This window comes from Salvia hispanica, chromosome 4, assembly GCF_023119035.1.
Source record: "Salvia hispanica cultivar TCC Black 2014 chromosome 4, UniMelb_Shisp_WGS_1.0, whole genome shotgun sequence".
In the NCBI taxonomy this organism is placed as follows: Eukaryota; Viridiplantae; Streptophyta; class Magnoliopsida; order Lamiales; family Lamiaceae; genus Salvia; species Salvia hispanica.
The window spans coordinates 49,819,556-49,833,792 of record NC_062968.1 but is presented as its reverse complement, the minus strand read 5'-3'; the positions used below and the strand labels follow the sequence as shown (position 1 = coordinate 49,833,792).

General features: G+C 34.6%; 3 protein-coding genes across 7 annotated transcripts; 2 read left to right on the top strand and 1 right to left on the bottom strand.

Moving 5' to 3' along the window:
• Window positions 1-2,339: 2,339 nt before the first annotated feature.
• Window positions 2,340-5,052, bottom strand: LOC125218947 (methionine aminotransferase-like). Of its 3 annotated transcripts, none has more exons than XM_048120763.1 (9): window positions 4,825-5,052; window positions 4,244-4,374; window positions 4,061-4,146; window positions 3,859-3,953; window positions 3,575-3,689; window positions 3,236-3,350; window positions 2,956-3,110; window positions 2,843-2,887; window positions 2,340-2,697 (listed from the first exon to the last, which is right to left on the bottom strand). In XM_048120763.1, the coding sequence occupies exons 1-9, from the start codon at window positions 5,001-5,003 to the stop codon at window positions 2,503-2,505; spliced, it is 1,116 nt and encodes a 371-aa protein (XP_047976720.1). In that variant the 5' UTR covers window positions 5,004-5,052; the 3' UTR covers window positions 2,340-2,502. The 3 variants fall into 3 exon arrangements, with proteins under 3 accessions (XP_047976720.1, XP_047976718.1, XP_047976719.1); XM_048120761.1 differs by having other exon boundaries at window positions 2,762-2,887; window positions 4,825-5,049; XM_048120762.1 differs by having other exon boundaries at window positions 2,762-2,887; window positions 3,575-3,671; window positions 4,825-5,048.
• Window positions 5,053-6,072: 1,020 nt separating this feature from the next.
• LOC125217854 (importin subunit alpha-1-like) lies at window positions 6,073-9,646 on the top strand. Of its 3 annotated transcripts, none has more exons than XM_048119416.1 (11): window positions 6,073-6,439; window positions 6,609-6,705; window positions 6,800-6,891; window positions 6,974-7,105; window positions 7,234-7,419; window positions 7,512-7,675; window positions 7,795-7,873; window positions 8,294-8,422; window positions 8,631-8,758; window positions 8,838-9,215; window positions 9,323-9,646. In XM_048119416.1, exons 1-10 carry the CDS (start codon window positions 6,245-6,247, stop codon window positions 9,211-9,213), a joined length of 1,578 nt encoding a protein of 525 aa, XP_047975373.1. In that variant the 5' UTR covers window positions 6,073-6,244; the 3' UTR covers window positions 9,214-9,215; window positions 9,323-9,646. The 3 variants fall into 3 exon arrangements, with proteins under 3 accessions (XP_047975373.1, XP_047975371.1, XP_047975372.1); XM_048119414.1 differs by having other exon boundaries at window positions 6,794-6,891; XM_048119415.1 differs by having other exon boundaries at window positions 6,794-6,891; window positions 9,310-9,646.
• Window positions 9,647-12,624: 2,978 nt separating this feature from the next.
• LOC125223877 (GATA transcription factor 15-like) lies at window positions 12,625-13,669 on the top strand. Its single transcript, XM_048127189.1, has 3 exons — window positions 12,625-12,837; window positions 12,917-13,024; window positions 13,110-13,669. The coding sequence occupies exons 1-3, from the start codon at window positions 12,817-12,819 to the stop codon at window positions 13,365-13,367; spliced, it is 387 nt and encodes a 128-aa protein (XP_047983146.1). The 5' UTR covers window positions 12,625-12,816; the 3' UTR covers window positions 13,368-13,669.
• Window positions 13,670-14,237: the final 568 nt, after the last annotated feature.

Here is a 14,237-nt window from a genome sequence, read left to right as displayed (position 1 = left end):
CAAATTAGTGCCCACAAGTAAGTGTAAAAGCTAAACAATATGTAGGGATGAAATTTTTTTGATTGGATACAATATTTGTATCTTACGAAATCACACACAATTAATAATGTGTATATGCAATAGATAAACGATGATTTCCAAACCGGAAAAAGGAAATAAAAAAATCATCAAAGAAATGAAGTTAATTAAACATTTGGTCATGACAAAAATCAATGTAGAAAGTGAAAAGGGATGAATCAGTAGGCATGGATGATGTGGGAGCATTTATTTTTGATCCAACGAAGACCGTTTCTGAAGGAAGCTTTAACCCTACCTTCAACACTGTACACTTTGTATTTAGCAACTCGCTTCCGCCGCTTCATCTCTGGGTCTCCGAATCCCCACGGCAGCTGACTCGGCACCGGCGGCGACTCAGCACGGAATATCGCCGGCGGCTGCATTTGGTAGTTGCCTCTTCCGCTCACTATTTCCAGCCTCCTTTCTCCGCCCACCGATCGGAAACTCGGCCGCCCACTCTCTTCCATACTTGCAACTAATATTAATATTAATATTGTAGAGACAGAATTATAGAGAGCTATGTCACTCTCACTATGTGTATGTGCTTATATTCTTAGCTAAATCTAAGTGCCGTTTTTTATGCAATAATTTTCGGACTATTGCACACGTCACATACTACTACTAAGTACACTTATATGAGGAACAAAATCAAAATGTGTATATAATTTTTATCACCAAAACTTTTCTTAATATGTTAATTAGAAACTGAATTGTAGTATCCTTATTCCTTTATTCTTTGTATATTGTACAGTATAATCTACTAATTTAGGTTTTGATTGTAAATTGCAAAAATAGTCAAATATTGAATTTGAAAAGCACCTGAACAGAAAGCTTAGAATATATAGCTGTAATTCCATCTTTTTGTAATCATAAAAAAAGGATGTGGGGAAATGAGATTGGTTTATGTAGTCGATGACACATGATTCTACTTTTTGAAAGCATCCTACTTTTTTTTGTTTAAAGTTTATTGAAAAAGTTTATATTCATCATATCGTGACAACCTCGATTGCATCGATCTGCCTCCACTTTCTCAGACGACTCATTATAATTTCCTTCACCGCTTCTTTTAATCACACTAATAAACGAATGCATACAATTTATTGATTGGGACGAAATATTGTGTCAATACTCATATGCTTACGTATATTAATTAAATACTACTACTATATAAAAATTTAGTAATGATACAAAAACCATTATAGTAAGTACAATATAATCTTAATAACATTAAGTCATTAAAATAAATCGAATACCAAATACTCTCTCCGTCCCAAAAGAATATGAACATTGGATTTGACAAGAGTTTTAATAAATAAGGGGAGAAGTGAGAGTGAGAGAGAAATTGTAGTGGAAATAATGTTAGTGGAGTGTGGAGTCCACATTAATGGTGATTGTATAAGTTGAAAATAAAATGATGTGTAGGGGTTATATGTTGTTTGAATTTTTCAAAATTAGAAAGTTCTTACTTTTTACTGACGGACGAAAAAGGAAATAATTCATACTCTTTGAAGACGGAGAAAGTAATAAGTAGTACTACAATTTTTATGGAATTTTGAACATAAAGACAAACATAAATTAATTTAAACCCAAAAAGTAATAATACTGGTAGTATTTAATTATCTGTTTTACTCTTATTTCCAACTTGAAGGTTATGCAACTCAAGTCATCACAAGACTAGAAGTCACAATTGGTATTTACTACTACTAAATTCACTTTTTAAAAGTAATTTTTTGATCGTTGACTGGTACACAATCGAACTAACCACTTTTTCATTTCATACTTTATAGCAGCCCAATTATTTAACAGTTTTCTATGTCTAAATCGGACCATTCAATGAACCGATTCACGACCAAACCAATCGAATCCAAATTTTAAAACACTACATTTAATTACCTCATTTGCTTGAAATACACCTTTTCCATGAACACAACAAAATCCTTTTATATTTACAATGTACTCCACTATCTTTCTTACTCCATAATTTAATTTTATATCAAGTCACACATACATTCGTGCTATATATTCATAAAAAATTATGAAAGTTGGCCAAATTTTAGTATTTCCCGTGATTATAAATTAAGGCTGAAAACCTATAAGGTCTAACATTACTCGCATATATTCCACGTACTTTGATTTGGGTATGTGATAATAAAAATTTAAGCTTATATCTTCATTTGAATCTTCACATGTACAATCCTCATCAGTTTGACAACATTTATAAACCACATCATCAATTCATATAAGTTACATATACATATTAGTACATCTATTAAACCACATCATCAATTCAATGGTTTTTCCAACTTATATTTAAAATTGCAAGAGTCACATAATGTGATCAAACTAATAGTGGAACGAGCTGAAAAGGAGAGCCTCCAACACAAATTGAAAATCTTCAAAACAAAAACTGATTTGAAAATCTTAAAACCTACAACGCAAGACCTGCTAAAATATCTTGAGACGGCCGTCACCCTCTGCAAGCTCGCTGATCTTAGCTGCGGCTGCTGATAGCGTCTCGTTACTTTTGCAGAATGCAAATCTGATATATCTCCGACCGCAACACCCATCGCCATGGAAAAACCCCGCGCCTGGCACTGCCACAACCCCTGCCTGCTTTATCAGCTCCTCCACAAATTCAACCTGCAAACCCTCTCAATAACTCAACACTTCATTACTTGAAACTCTAAACATAATCAGCACTCACATCAGATAGAGAACACGTTTCAGGAAGCTCTGCAAACACAAAGAACGAGCCCTGAGGCTTCAACACCATCTTGAAACCCACCTTAACCAGCAACTCGAAGATACAATCTCTTTTCGACTCATAATCCTGCATTATATGATTTCAGTTTCATTCCAAGCAAACTGACATATATTACTTTGTTAATTAATTCTCACACTTCTCAATGTTTCAAAATATGAAGGAGGGCTTCTCAAAGCGGTTAAAGCAGCTTCCTGGAAAGGCGCAGGAGCAGAGTCTGTGAGTCTAACATGAATGTTTCTGATAGCCGAGGCAATGCAAGGAGGAGCAATCGCCCATCCCACTCTCCACCCTATCAAATGTTCGTCTAACAATCTTAGGTGTGAATGCTCACATGAGGCTTTCTGCAGGGACGAGGTCCACGAAAAAAACATGATATAACAAACAAACAAACAAACAAACAAAAATGATATGCACCAGTAACACTGTAAGTCTTCGACAAGGAAGATGTGATGACTGTGCGCGACTGCATTCCAGGAAGTGAAGCAAGTGACACGTGACTTTGACTGTCATAAGTTATATGCTCATATACCTGATGAGGAAATTAGGAGACAATGCAGAGATGAGATGTTAGTAAGATCATCAAATCTGGTTGCTTTTCTGTAATTTCTCATACAAACAACAATCCAAAAACCTCTATAGACAATGATCAATTTGCTAAGCGATTAAACTTCCCAACATAAGAAACAATAGAGCTTAAAAAGCATAACATGTCTAATCTTGAGTATCAGTGAAAATAAAATTTTACTACCATACTTCATCTGTTACAGCAAGGACATCTCGTCTCGTGCACACCTCAGAAATGACCTCTAGCTCATCCTTGGTGAAAACTTTTCCTGTCGGGTTGTGAGGGCTGTGCCAAAGGAGAGGTCTAAAGCATGACTTCACAACAAATGCACATATCTCTTAACTGCTTGTGCAGTTGCATTACAACACAACTTTATCCATTTACACTTTTGAACACGAATGGCCTATTCTTGTTACATTATTAGCACACAACATGAAAATTTAGATTTAGATTTATCGATGATTACCCTCACCTGTTCAAAACTACCGCCTTGGTTTTGTCGGTGAAAGCCTTCTCCAATTTCTCTGGATCCAATGTCCAATAAGGTGGATCAAGGCCAACATAAACCTGGCATTTTTTCTTAATCGTGAGAAAATCATCGCTCTTTCTATCTCTCTCTCCACACGCAAACACACAAAAATAAAAACAGAAAAAGTGTGACCAAGTCAGCTTACAGGGACTCCTCCAGCAAGCCTAATACAAGTGTCATAAGTTTCATACGATGGATCGAAGACTATAACCTCATCACCGTGATCAATAACTGAAGAGAAGAGTATCACAAACAGAGAAGAACAACATGAACAAAGTTGCATGAAAGCATTCACATAAAACAATGTATTGATAAATGGAAACTATACTTGCAAATATAGCTGCAGCAAAGGCCTCAGACTGGCCACAGCAAATCACAATATCTGTGAGAGGATCAATGCTCATGCCATGCATCTCCTTCATCTTTTGAGCCACGTAATCACAAATCCCTTGAACGTGCCTTTAATATATGGAATACAATTAAATAAAATTCAGCATCTTTCCTTTCTTGTTTTTCAGTTGTGAGAGTCAGCATCATGAAAAAAAATATGTAGTGAAGTAAGTGGGAATTTGAGAGGGGTTTATGGTTATATAAACATGATAATTCCATACTAATCTTTGTTTAGACTTTAGATATAAATATGGCTATCACTAAGATAGGGGTAAATATACAAAAAGTTTGAAGTTTACATATAAATTATACAAGAAGTTGTTAATTTTAATTCTGGTTGTCAGTCTAATTAATAAAAAAATTAGCAGTATTCGTGTATCACCCATTTCCCCATAGTAGGAGTACTAGTATTTATGTGCCAACTTTGAGCTTATAATAAAACAATGTAGTTGATGATAAATACGAATATTTAAAAGTATATTACGAGACATGAAGGTGGGAGGTATGCAATAAATGAACCTGTACTGGTTGAAGTCGGAATTGATAGCTGAAACGGCGGCGTTTTTGATGTGGGCGGGAGCGACGAAATCGGGAAATCCCTCGGCGAGGTTGATGGCGTTACATCGTTGCGCCAGGAGAGATAATTCTTGAATTGCAGATGGTTGAAGAGCCTTTGCCACACTCGATAATTTCTCCATTTTTTCTTATTTTTCTATCCTCACCACATTATCTTATTCAAGTTGCAGGGCCGATAAGCGGATATAGTTATTTAAATTGTCCAACAAATGGGCCTTTACAAAATACAACGGCTCTAGGCTTTGTTAGTGTAGTTGGATCAAAATCATGTATAATGAATTATTTCTAATTTTATTAATGTTCGATTATATTAAAATCTATATATACATATCTACAGTGATATACTCCCATTTTATAGATTATAATAATGTTGCTGGGACCTTAAGCACCCCCATCAAATTTTTCTTTCTAACTAGTAAGTATATTACAAGTTATATTTTAGATCTTAATTAAAATACTTTGTTTCCAAAATATTGGACTTTAGACCTCCTAGCTCTTTAACATATATCTTTAAAAAACTATTTACATAGTTAATATACTAAACTCATAATATGCAGGCAAAAATTATGATTTTTGGAAAATCAACAAAGTGAAAATGAATCAAAACTTGTCTTCATTCTTAATTTTGTCGAGAATTAAACAATATCAAAGTTACTCTTTTGTGGATCTACAGCCTCATAGACTATTTCCCAAGATTGAGAATTTCTATCAAACAAAATTGGAGAACTGAATCAACGGTTTATTTGGCTTCTAAGACAGGTTCGGCAAGGGAAACTTTCCATGATTAGAAAGCAGTACATATTTTCTTATAGGACGAACTAAAAATGAAAGAGTGCATACTCTCGTAGGAGAATTTGGATCCCATACTGTGGAGAGAAGCACACTAGGAGATGTCGTTCCTCACATTTCATTATTTTATTCATAAAATAAAAAATTTATTTATTTTCTTATATAATACTCCGTCCGTTCCATAGTAATGAGACATTTGTTTTTGGCACGGATATTAATGTTAGAAATAATTTGTCAAAAGAAGTAGTAGGAGTAGTGGAGTAGTACATAATAAAAAAAAACGCATGTGAATCATGTGATGAGAGTTAATAGTTTGGTTTAATTACTTTAGAGGAAAATATTAGCAGATAAGTATAAAGTACAGAGAGCCAATCCACAGCGCATAAATCATAAATCATACAATTAACGATTTACCATCGAATCTTCTTCGGCCCTTTCTCAAATTCTGTTTCTACTCAAGTCATACTCATACTCATGCTCATTTTCTGACTCTAGCAGAAAAAGAAATTCTTCGAATTCAGAAGGCTTTCGTCCACACTCCCATTGCCATCTGACGCAATTATTGCTTTGATCGATGTCGTTGAGGCCGAGCGCCAAGACGGAGGCCCGCCGGAGCCGGTACAAGGTGGCGGTGGACGCTGATGAGGGACGCCGGAGGCGGGAGGACATCATGGTCGAGATCCGGAAGACTAAAAGAGAGGAGAATTTGACCAAGAAGCGCCGGGAGGGGCTTCAGTCTGCAGTCAACCTTCCGCAACTTGATAACAAGGTAATACTACTTGACGATTGTTTCTTTTGCTTTAGTTACCACTTCACTTTGGATCTCATCGAATTGGATTACTTCTTGATTGTAATTGTAATTCATTGAGTCTTCTCATATTCCAACCGTTAATTAGATTGTAATTTTGAGTTGTGGGTTGCATGCCCTGCCTTTTTAGCTACAAAGTCTTTCGGCGATGGTTGATGCTGTTTGGTCTGACGATGCTACGCAACAACTGGAGTCCATGACTAAGTTCCGTAAACTTCTTTCATTTGGTAATTGTTTAGTGATACAATTTGGGTTTCTTGAAGACGTCCTATTCTTGCTCAACCTGAATTGCTTTAACATTGTTTGTTATGTAAGCAATAGAGCGGGCTCCGCCAATCCAGGAAGTAATACGGTCCGGAGTTGTTCCTAGGTTTGTGGAGTTTCTTGCTAGGGACGATTATCTGCAACTTCAGGTATAGTTGTGCTGAAGTAATATTTGCTATGAGCCTATGATTTTTTATTATGTAATGACGAATGACTTCTTTCTTTATTTAGTTCGAGGCCGCATGGGCACTCACGAATATTGCCTCTGGAACAGCTGATAACACCAAGCTTGTGATTGATCATGGGGCTGTCCCAATATTTGTGAGACTTCTTACTTCTCCTAGTGATGATGTTCGTGAGCAGGTATGCATACATACATGTAACTATATCGTTATCTTTATGCTTGTATTGCTGACCAGCATGGACATATATTATATCTGTTGAACTAGTTATTTTTACATCTTCTCATTTTGTTTGACTTTCTTAAACAGGCAGTCTGGGCTTTAGGAAACATTGCAGGTGACTCACCAAAATGCCGTGATCTGGTTCTTGGTTATGGGGCCTTAGTGCCATTGTTGTCGCATTTCAATGACAAATCGAAGCTATCCATGTTGAGAAATGCAACATGGGCTCTATCAAACTTATGTCGGGGAAAGCCACAACCCCATTTTGAACAGGTTTGTCATTCGGTAGCGTTTAGTGTCTGTACATCTTTTTGCTGACAATCCCATTAAATAACCTATAACATGTCATGATAACCATTGAGCAGCTGAAGCCCGCCCTCCTTGCTCTCACTCTTCTTATTCATATGAATGATGAAGAGGTCCTAACAGATGCATGCTGGGCTCTTTCGTATCTGTCTGATGGTGTTAATGAGAAAATTCAAGCTGTGATTGATGCTGGTGTTTGTCCTCGTCTCATTGAGCTTTTACTGTAAGTGGCAGAGTGTCTTCCCAAATTTTTGGTTTAGTTATATACGTTGGTTAATTAGTTTGTTCCTTTAATGATTAACTTTTATATATCCATTTATTCTTTTTTTTTTGGTTTCTCAGACACCCATCAGCATCTATTTTGATACCAGCCTTACGAACTGTTGGCAATATTGTGACTGGTGATGATGTCCAGACTCAGGTATTTTGACGGACATCTTACTCTGGTCAGTGGTATATTTCCCAACATAATTTTCCGTCATGTAGGGATACATTGACATGTGATAACTAAAGCAACCTGTTAGTGATATTAAAATTGATATTTACTGTTTATCATTGATTTATTTTGGAAAGACAATAATTTTGTTGTTAGTCTCTAGTGGCTTTCAAATTCAGTTTATAATTTGTTAAGAAATGTATAATTGTTTTCTATATGAATAGTTTCTATGTGATGGACCATTACAACATTTACCGAACTAGTGTCCTCGTTTGAATTAGATGCACACAAGTTGACTGACTGTGACATCTAATATTAGATTCTAATGTTGTCTTATGGATGTATTTTGTTTTAGATTCTACCCCATGTTCATGCAGACACTCAGATCTTTGCGATCATTTTCAGGCAATCATTGAAAAGGGGGCTCTTCCTTGCCTGCTTAACTTGTTGACTCAAAATCAAAAGAAAAGTATCAAGAAAGAAGCTTGTTGGACCATCTCAAACATAACAGCAGGAAATAAGGACCAGATCCAGGTACGCACACTTGGACTAGTGAACTTTCTCCAATTCCATTGTTACTAATCATCATTCCTGCTCGGACATTGGGGATATGGACAGTAAATGTGTTTTAATACGTAAATTGCCTTAATGGACTAGCTGTTGATTCTCCTTCCCAAAAAATAGTGATTTCTCCGCTTTATGGTATAATACTGTAATTTCTGAGGCTTTTAATTTGATTTAGGCTGTGATTGCGGCTGGTATTGTTGGCCCTCTCATTGCTCTGCTTCAAAGTGCTGAATTTGACATAAAGAAAGAGGCTGCCTGGGCTATTTCAAATGCTACTTGTAGTGGAACTCCTGACCAGATCAAGTAAAAAAAATTGCAACCTCTTTTCTGGTGATTTTGTTTTGTAGAATATGTGGCTTGAACATTAATCCAACATCTATAGGTTTTTGGTTGGCGAGGGGTGTATAAAGCCGATATGTGATCTTCTAGTATATCCTGATCCAAGAATCATCACGGTCTGCTTGGAAGGCCTTGAGAACATTCTTAAGGTTGGAGAAGCTGAGAAGAACCAAGGTAAGACCGGCGATGTGAATGTGTATGCTCAGATGATTGATGATGCAGAAGGTCTGGAGAAGATTGAAAATCTTCAAAGTCATGACAACAATGAAATCTATGAGAAGTCGGTGAAGATCATTGAAACATATTGGTTGGATGACGATGATGAACAGGTGATGTCTGGAGATGGTACACAGCAATCTGGCTTTGATTTTGGAGGCGGTGACCTACCTGTTCCAAGGGAGGGCTTTAAATTTGTTTGAAGGTGAAGTTAATGTTCTCATTTTGAGATGTTTAGCTTGGTCTGAGTCTACATTGTTGGGCGTGTCTATCTCTGTTTATATGTAACATCAAAACAGTTGAAATTTACAGATGTGGATCTCTCTGGCTGGTCGAGTTTTGTCTGGAGTCTGGTCGGCTGTTGTGTTTTTAGCATATGGTAATCCCAGATGTGGATGAGAGACGAGGTCGGATACAGGATACCAGAAAGGGGTTGTCTGGAGGTGTATCTCACAAGTTTTCGTCTGCGGAGAACCATATTTGCAAAATAGAGTCCTGTTTTTTTGTAATCTTACCATTTTTTTTTCTGCAAAGGTAGGATGAATCTTATGTAGTAGGAGTAAATTTTTTGGAAAACATTTTCCATGACCGCCAGAGTAAATACAGTTGAAATTGAGATTTGTATTTGTATTTGTATATGCTTCCCCGTTTATTGGTTGTGCATATTCTTTGGGTCATGAAATAATTGGGTTGGGTCAACTAAGTATACGTATTTAACCAATCCAGATACTTTTAGGCCAAAAAATGACAACTAAGTATATGTATCTGTATTTCGTCTTCAAAGTAGAAGCTACACAGCAGCAGATAGCATGGCTACTGTAACTTGTGTAAGTGTACCTTTTAAGATACTAGTTCTAATTTAAAATAATACTCCGTACTATGTACGAGTACAATATTTTTTCAGTAACACAGGTTAGACACCAGGTGGTCTCGAATTATTCAGTCACTGTCAAATCAGTTTAATTATTCTAAATTCTGATAATTTGGACGATATTAAAATTTAAAAGGTACTCCTAGTAAGATACTCCAGTAATAGTTTAATTTGATACTCCCTACATTAGGATGACCATAAAAACTAGTCCTATCGAAAAATAAATTTTCTCTCTCAATTTTACCCACATACATTTTTTTTAAGCTCTCTCTCCTTTATTCATTTTTTTCTCGGCCTCTTTTTTACTTTACTAATTTATTATTCATTCTTAGAATTATTTTTGATGGGCGCAGAAAATAGTAATTTTAGTCTTAGACATTAGTATTATACTCCCCTCTTTATCCAATTACTAATACACATTGTTTACTAATTCTAGGTTAAAGTTCATTTTTTATTTTGAACTTGTGATCCTTATTTTGTGAATGTTTAACTCTTTGGATCTTAACATTACAAATTAATTAATTTTAGTACAAAAGTTGATATTAAAATATAAAAAAAAATAGTAGTACTTCCTTATCTGTCCAGTCTAGTCTCTTGGACATATGCTAAAAAAATGTTGAATTTGAGTTTTCACTTCAAGTTTTTGTTTTCATGCTGTCTTACAAGGACACATATATAATATTTTTTTTAAAATTAGAATAGAGTAGTATTCAAACAAATGATATAGAATCCAAAACAAGAAGGAATTACTACTAATATTCGTTTTTAAAAGTACAAGCACCTGCAGCATATTCATATATTTAGATGCTTCTGCATCATAACATCATCAGCACAGATATTATTATTTGTACCATTCTTCGTTTTGTCCTATATCTACTTATTTGATCTCGTATCACTACTTTTTTCTACGATTTTGGATTCTTGAATTTTAATTTTAACCAAAACATTACTACTATAATTGATTAAGCCATTTGTGTTGGTTTTTTCGGGTTACCTCTCATGTGTTATATACTTACTTACTCCATAGATCCATAAATGATTAACTTCAGTCAGTATCTCATAGGTAGTGTTGAGACTCCCTCTGTTTCAGATAGTTTGTCTTCACTTTTTTTTTCGCACTCATTTTGAAAAAAAAAAAAAATATTAAAAAAAAGGCTTAGTGTTGAGTTGCAAATTACTACTACTACTTCTTAAAATAATCTTCAAAATAACTTATTTTATGAGTTCGAAGTTGAAGTCCAGTCGATATTACATTTCTTTTCTTTATTGTATCCATTCACAAAAGTAGTCTTATACTCTTATTTGTAAATGAGGTGTATTTTAATACTATATATATAATTGATAAAATATGAGAGAGAAGAAGTTTTCATAAATTAAAATTAGATTAATTTTGATGGACAAATACAAAAAATAGGGCTATTTTTTATGAAACGAATAAATACTCCCTCCATTAAAAATACTATAATCACTTTTTTATTTTATCTTTTTTTTAATAATGTATGAAATTACTACTCCCTTCGTTTTAGAAAGTTTATCCCACTTCCTTTTTTGTATTCGTTTTGTAAAAATAGTACTCCCTCCGTCCGCGAATAGGAGTCCCAGTTGAGTTGGGTGCGGGTTTTAAGAAAAGTTTGAGTTTAATAATTGAATTGTGTGACAGTGGAATTTGAGACTCATTTATATTATTATTTGTTTTATTCTTTGGAATAATGAAATCTAATATTAAGAGAGAGTGAGAAATTGCAATCAAAGTTTTTTTTTAATTTAAATTAATTGCAGCTTCTAAATTAAGGGAACAATGAGTCATTTTTTATACTCCCAAGATAAAATGTCTAATCGGGACTCCTAATGGCGGACGGATGAAAATGGCCAACCGAGACTCCTATTCGCGGATGTAGAGAGTAGTAAATTAAAGTGGAGAAAAAGTAAAGTAACGTAAAAGAGGGAATACTATAGAGAATAGTCTTACCTACGTTATTTTACTTTCTCTCAACTTTACTTATTTATTTTATTGTTTTGCAAAACGAGTGCGAAAAAGGAAGTGAGACAAACTATCTAAAACTGAGGGAGTATATATTATTAGTCTATTTTTTTTAAGGTAAAGGGAATATTAAAAGGGTTTATAGAATTTAATATCCATAAAGAAATGGCCAAATAACGTGACGTCCGTTCACAATAGGAATGTATAACGATAACAAATAACCACACATAAATGCATGAATACAAGCATTATTATAATGTTTTAATAGATTTCAATTAATCAATATTCAATCATAAAATCATTATTTCACTACCCAAACCGGCTATGCCTATTTGACCTTACTTGTTAAAATAATAAAAAAAATCATTAGTTATATAGTACACTCCCTCTGTTACGACTTTTACCTCGTGCCACAATTACTACAATATATAATGAAAAATCAACACACACACACACTCTATATAGTTAAATAAATAAATAAAATTAATAATTAAGAAACCAAATACTAGTAGTCAAATATAATCAGTAATCACCAATAAATAACAAATGACTTTCTCTCACGGCAGAATCACGATCATGAGGGAACAGCGAAATCAACGGCCAAGATTACTCGTATGCATTTCGAATTTTGAAATTACGAGGGGCATTATCGTCAATCAGAATAGCTAGGGTTTCGCGTTTCGCTGGCATTCCTCCATTTTCTGTGAACGGATATATAAAACGATTAGCTCAGCCCACAGAAACACACACACTACACACACTCGGCCCATTCACTCCCTAAACCCTCGCCAAAAATCTAATCCCCTTCAATTTCTGATTTATTTTCACAAACATTTCTTTTTTAGTTTCTTTTTTCTTCCATCTAATGATCATGCCATTTTCTGGATAAATTAAACTTCTCATCATCCCTCTCAAATCATTCCTCTAATTTTCATCAATCTACGCTCCAATCACATGGATCTGAAAGTAGATAAGGTGAGAAGCCTATCGATCAAGTATTTTCTCGGTTTATCAATCACCAGCAACTATTTTACATCTCTCTCATTTGTTTCAGAAATCAGATTTTGGGGATAAAAATGGCAGCATTTCTCCATTAAAGAGCTGCAGCGGCTGTCACACTACTAGAACTCCGCTTTGGCGCGGCGGTCCAGCCGGACCGAAGGTAATTTATGATAACATTTTTACAAATTTTGTTCAATTTGATTTGATTTTGCGAATTTTCGTGCTAACGCGTGTTTGTTTTGCAGTCTCTATGCAATGCCTGCGGGATAAAATACAACAAGAAGAGAAGGCAACTCTTAGGATTGGAAACAGGGAAGCCAAACAAGAAGAAGAAGAGAACGAGCGTTGTGCGGAGCAACGAGGTTAGAGAGATTTTGAAAATGCGATTCAAGAGCGAGATTGTGTTTCAGAGATCGGGGAAGTTGATGAGCAAGTTGAGAGAGGAAGAGCGAGCGGCGATACTGTTGATGGCGCTCTCCTGTGGATCATCTGTCTACGCTTAGTGGAGTGGTACCTCCGCCCTCTGCGATTGTACCCTGATTTTCTGAAAAAAAGAAAAGAAAAAGAAAATTGGAGACTCCTAACTTAACCAAGTGTTAGTTTGAGGGAAAAATTTTAGGTTTTAATTTTTATTTTCTTTTTAGGATGATTCGCTCATGTAATCAGTCTCTAATGACTAACAATGATTGATTTACTCATGTTTTTTCCTAGTAATAGTAGTATGATTAATTCCTTAGATTTTGATTTCTGACTCTGTGTATATAGCTGTTTTGATTTATTTATTTATTTTTCTTTTCTCTGTTTAGTTGGGTTATAAATAGTACAAGTGGCCTTTTCGATGTCTTGTGAAAAAGTGGGATTTTTTTCGAATTTACCACATCTAACATGATACTAGATCCTTTGTTATAAATAGTTCCAACTTCCAACACATTTAAAAAAAAAAAAAAAAAATTCCTCAATTGATCAAGGATCAAGGCATTTTGAACTTTTTGAGTATTCTAGTTTTGCCACTTTGAAGTGAAAATATTGAAGTGAAAGTCTAAAACCACAAAATCTCATTCATTGCCTGAGATAATAGAAGGAATTTTGAGTCATTGCATAATTAATTTGAAAGCATTAAAGAATATAATTATGCAATAAAACAAGTAAACAACAATAAACTTAATTCATCTTATACACTTTATTATAGAAAGTTGAATGTACTTCATTAAATATAATGAATTTATATTATTAGTACTAATATTGCAACATGCCTTATTAGTTATTATATGCAAATTGTTCAAGTTAGTCATAATCTTTAAATTATTTTGTCATTATAAACACTGAGCGTGGTTTATTATAGTATACAATAAACTTATAAGTATTAAGAAGAC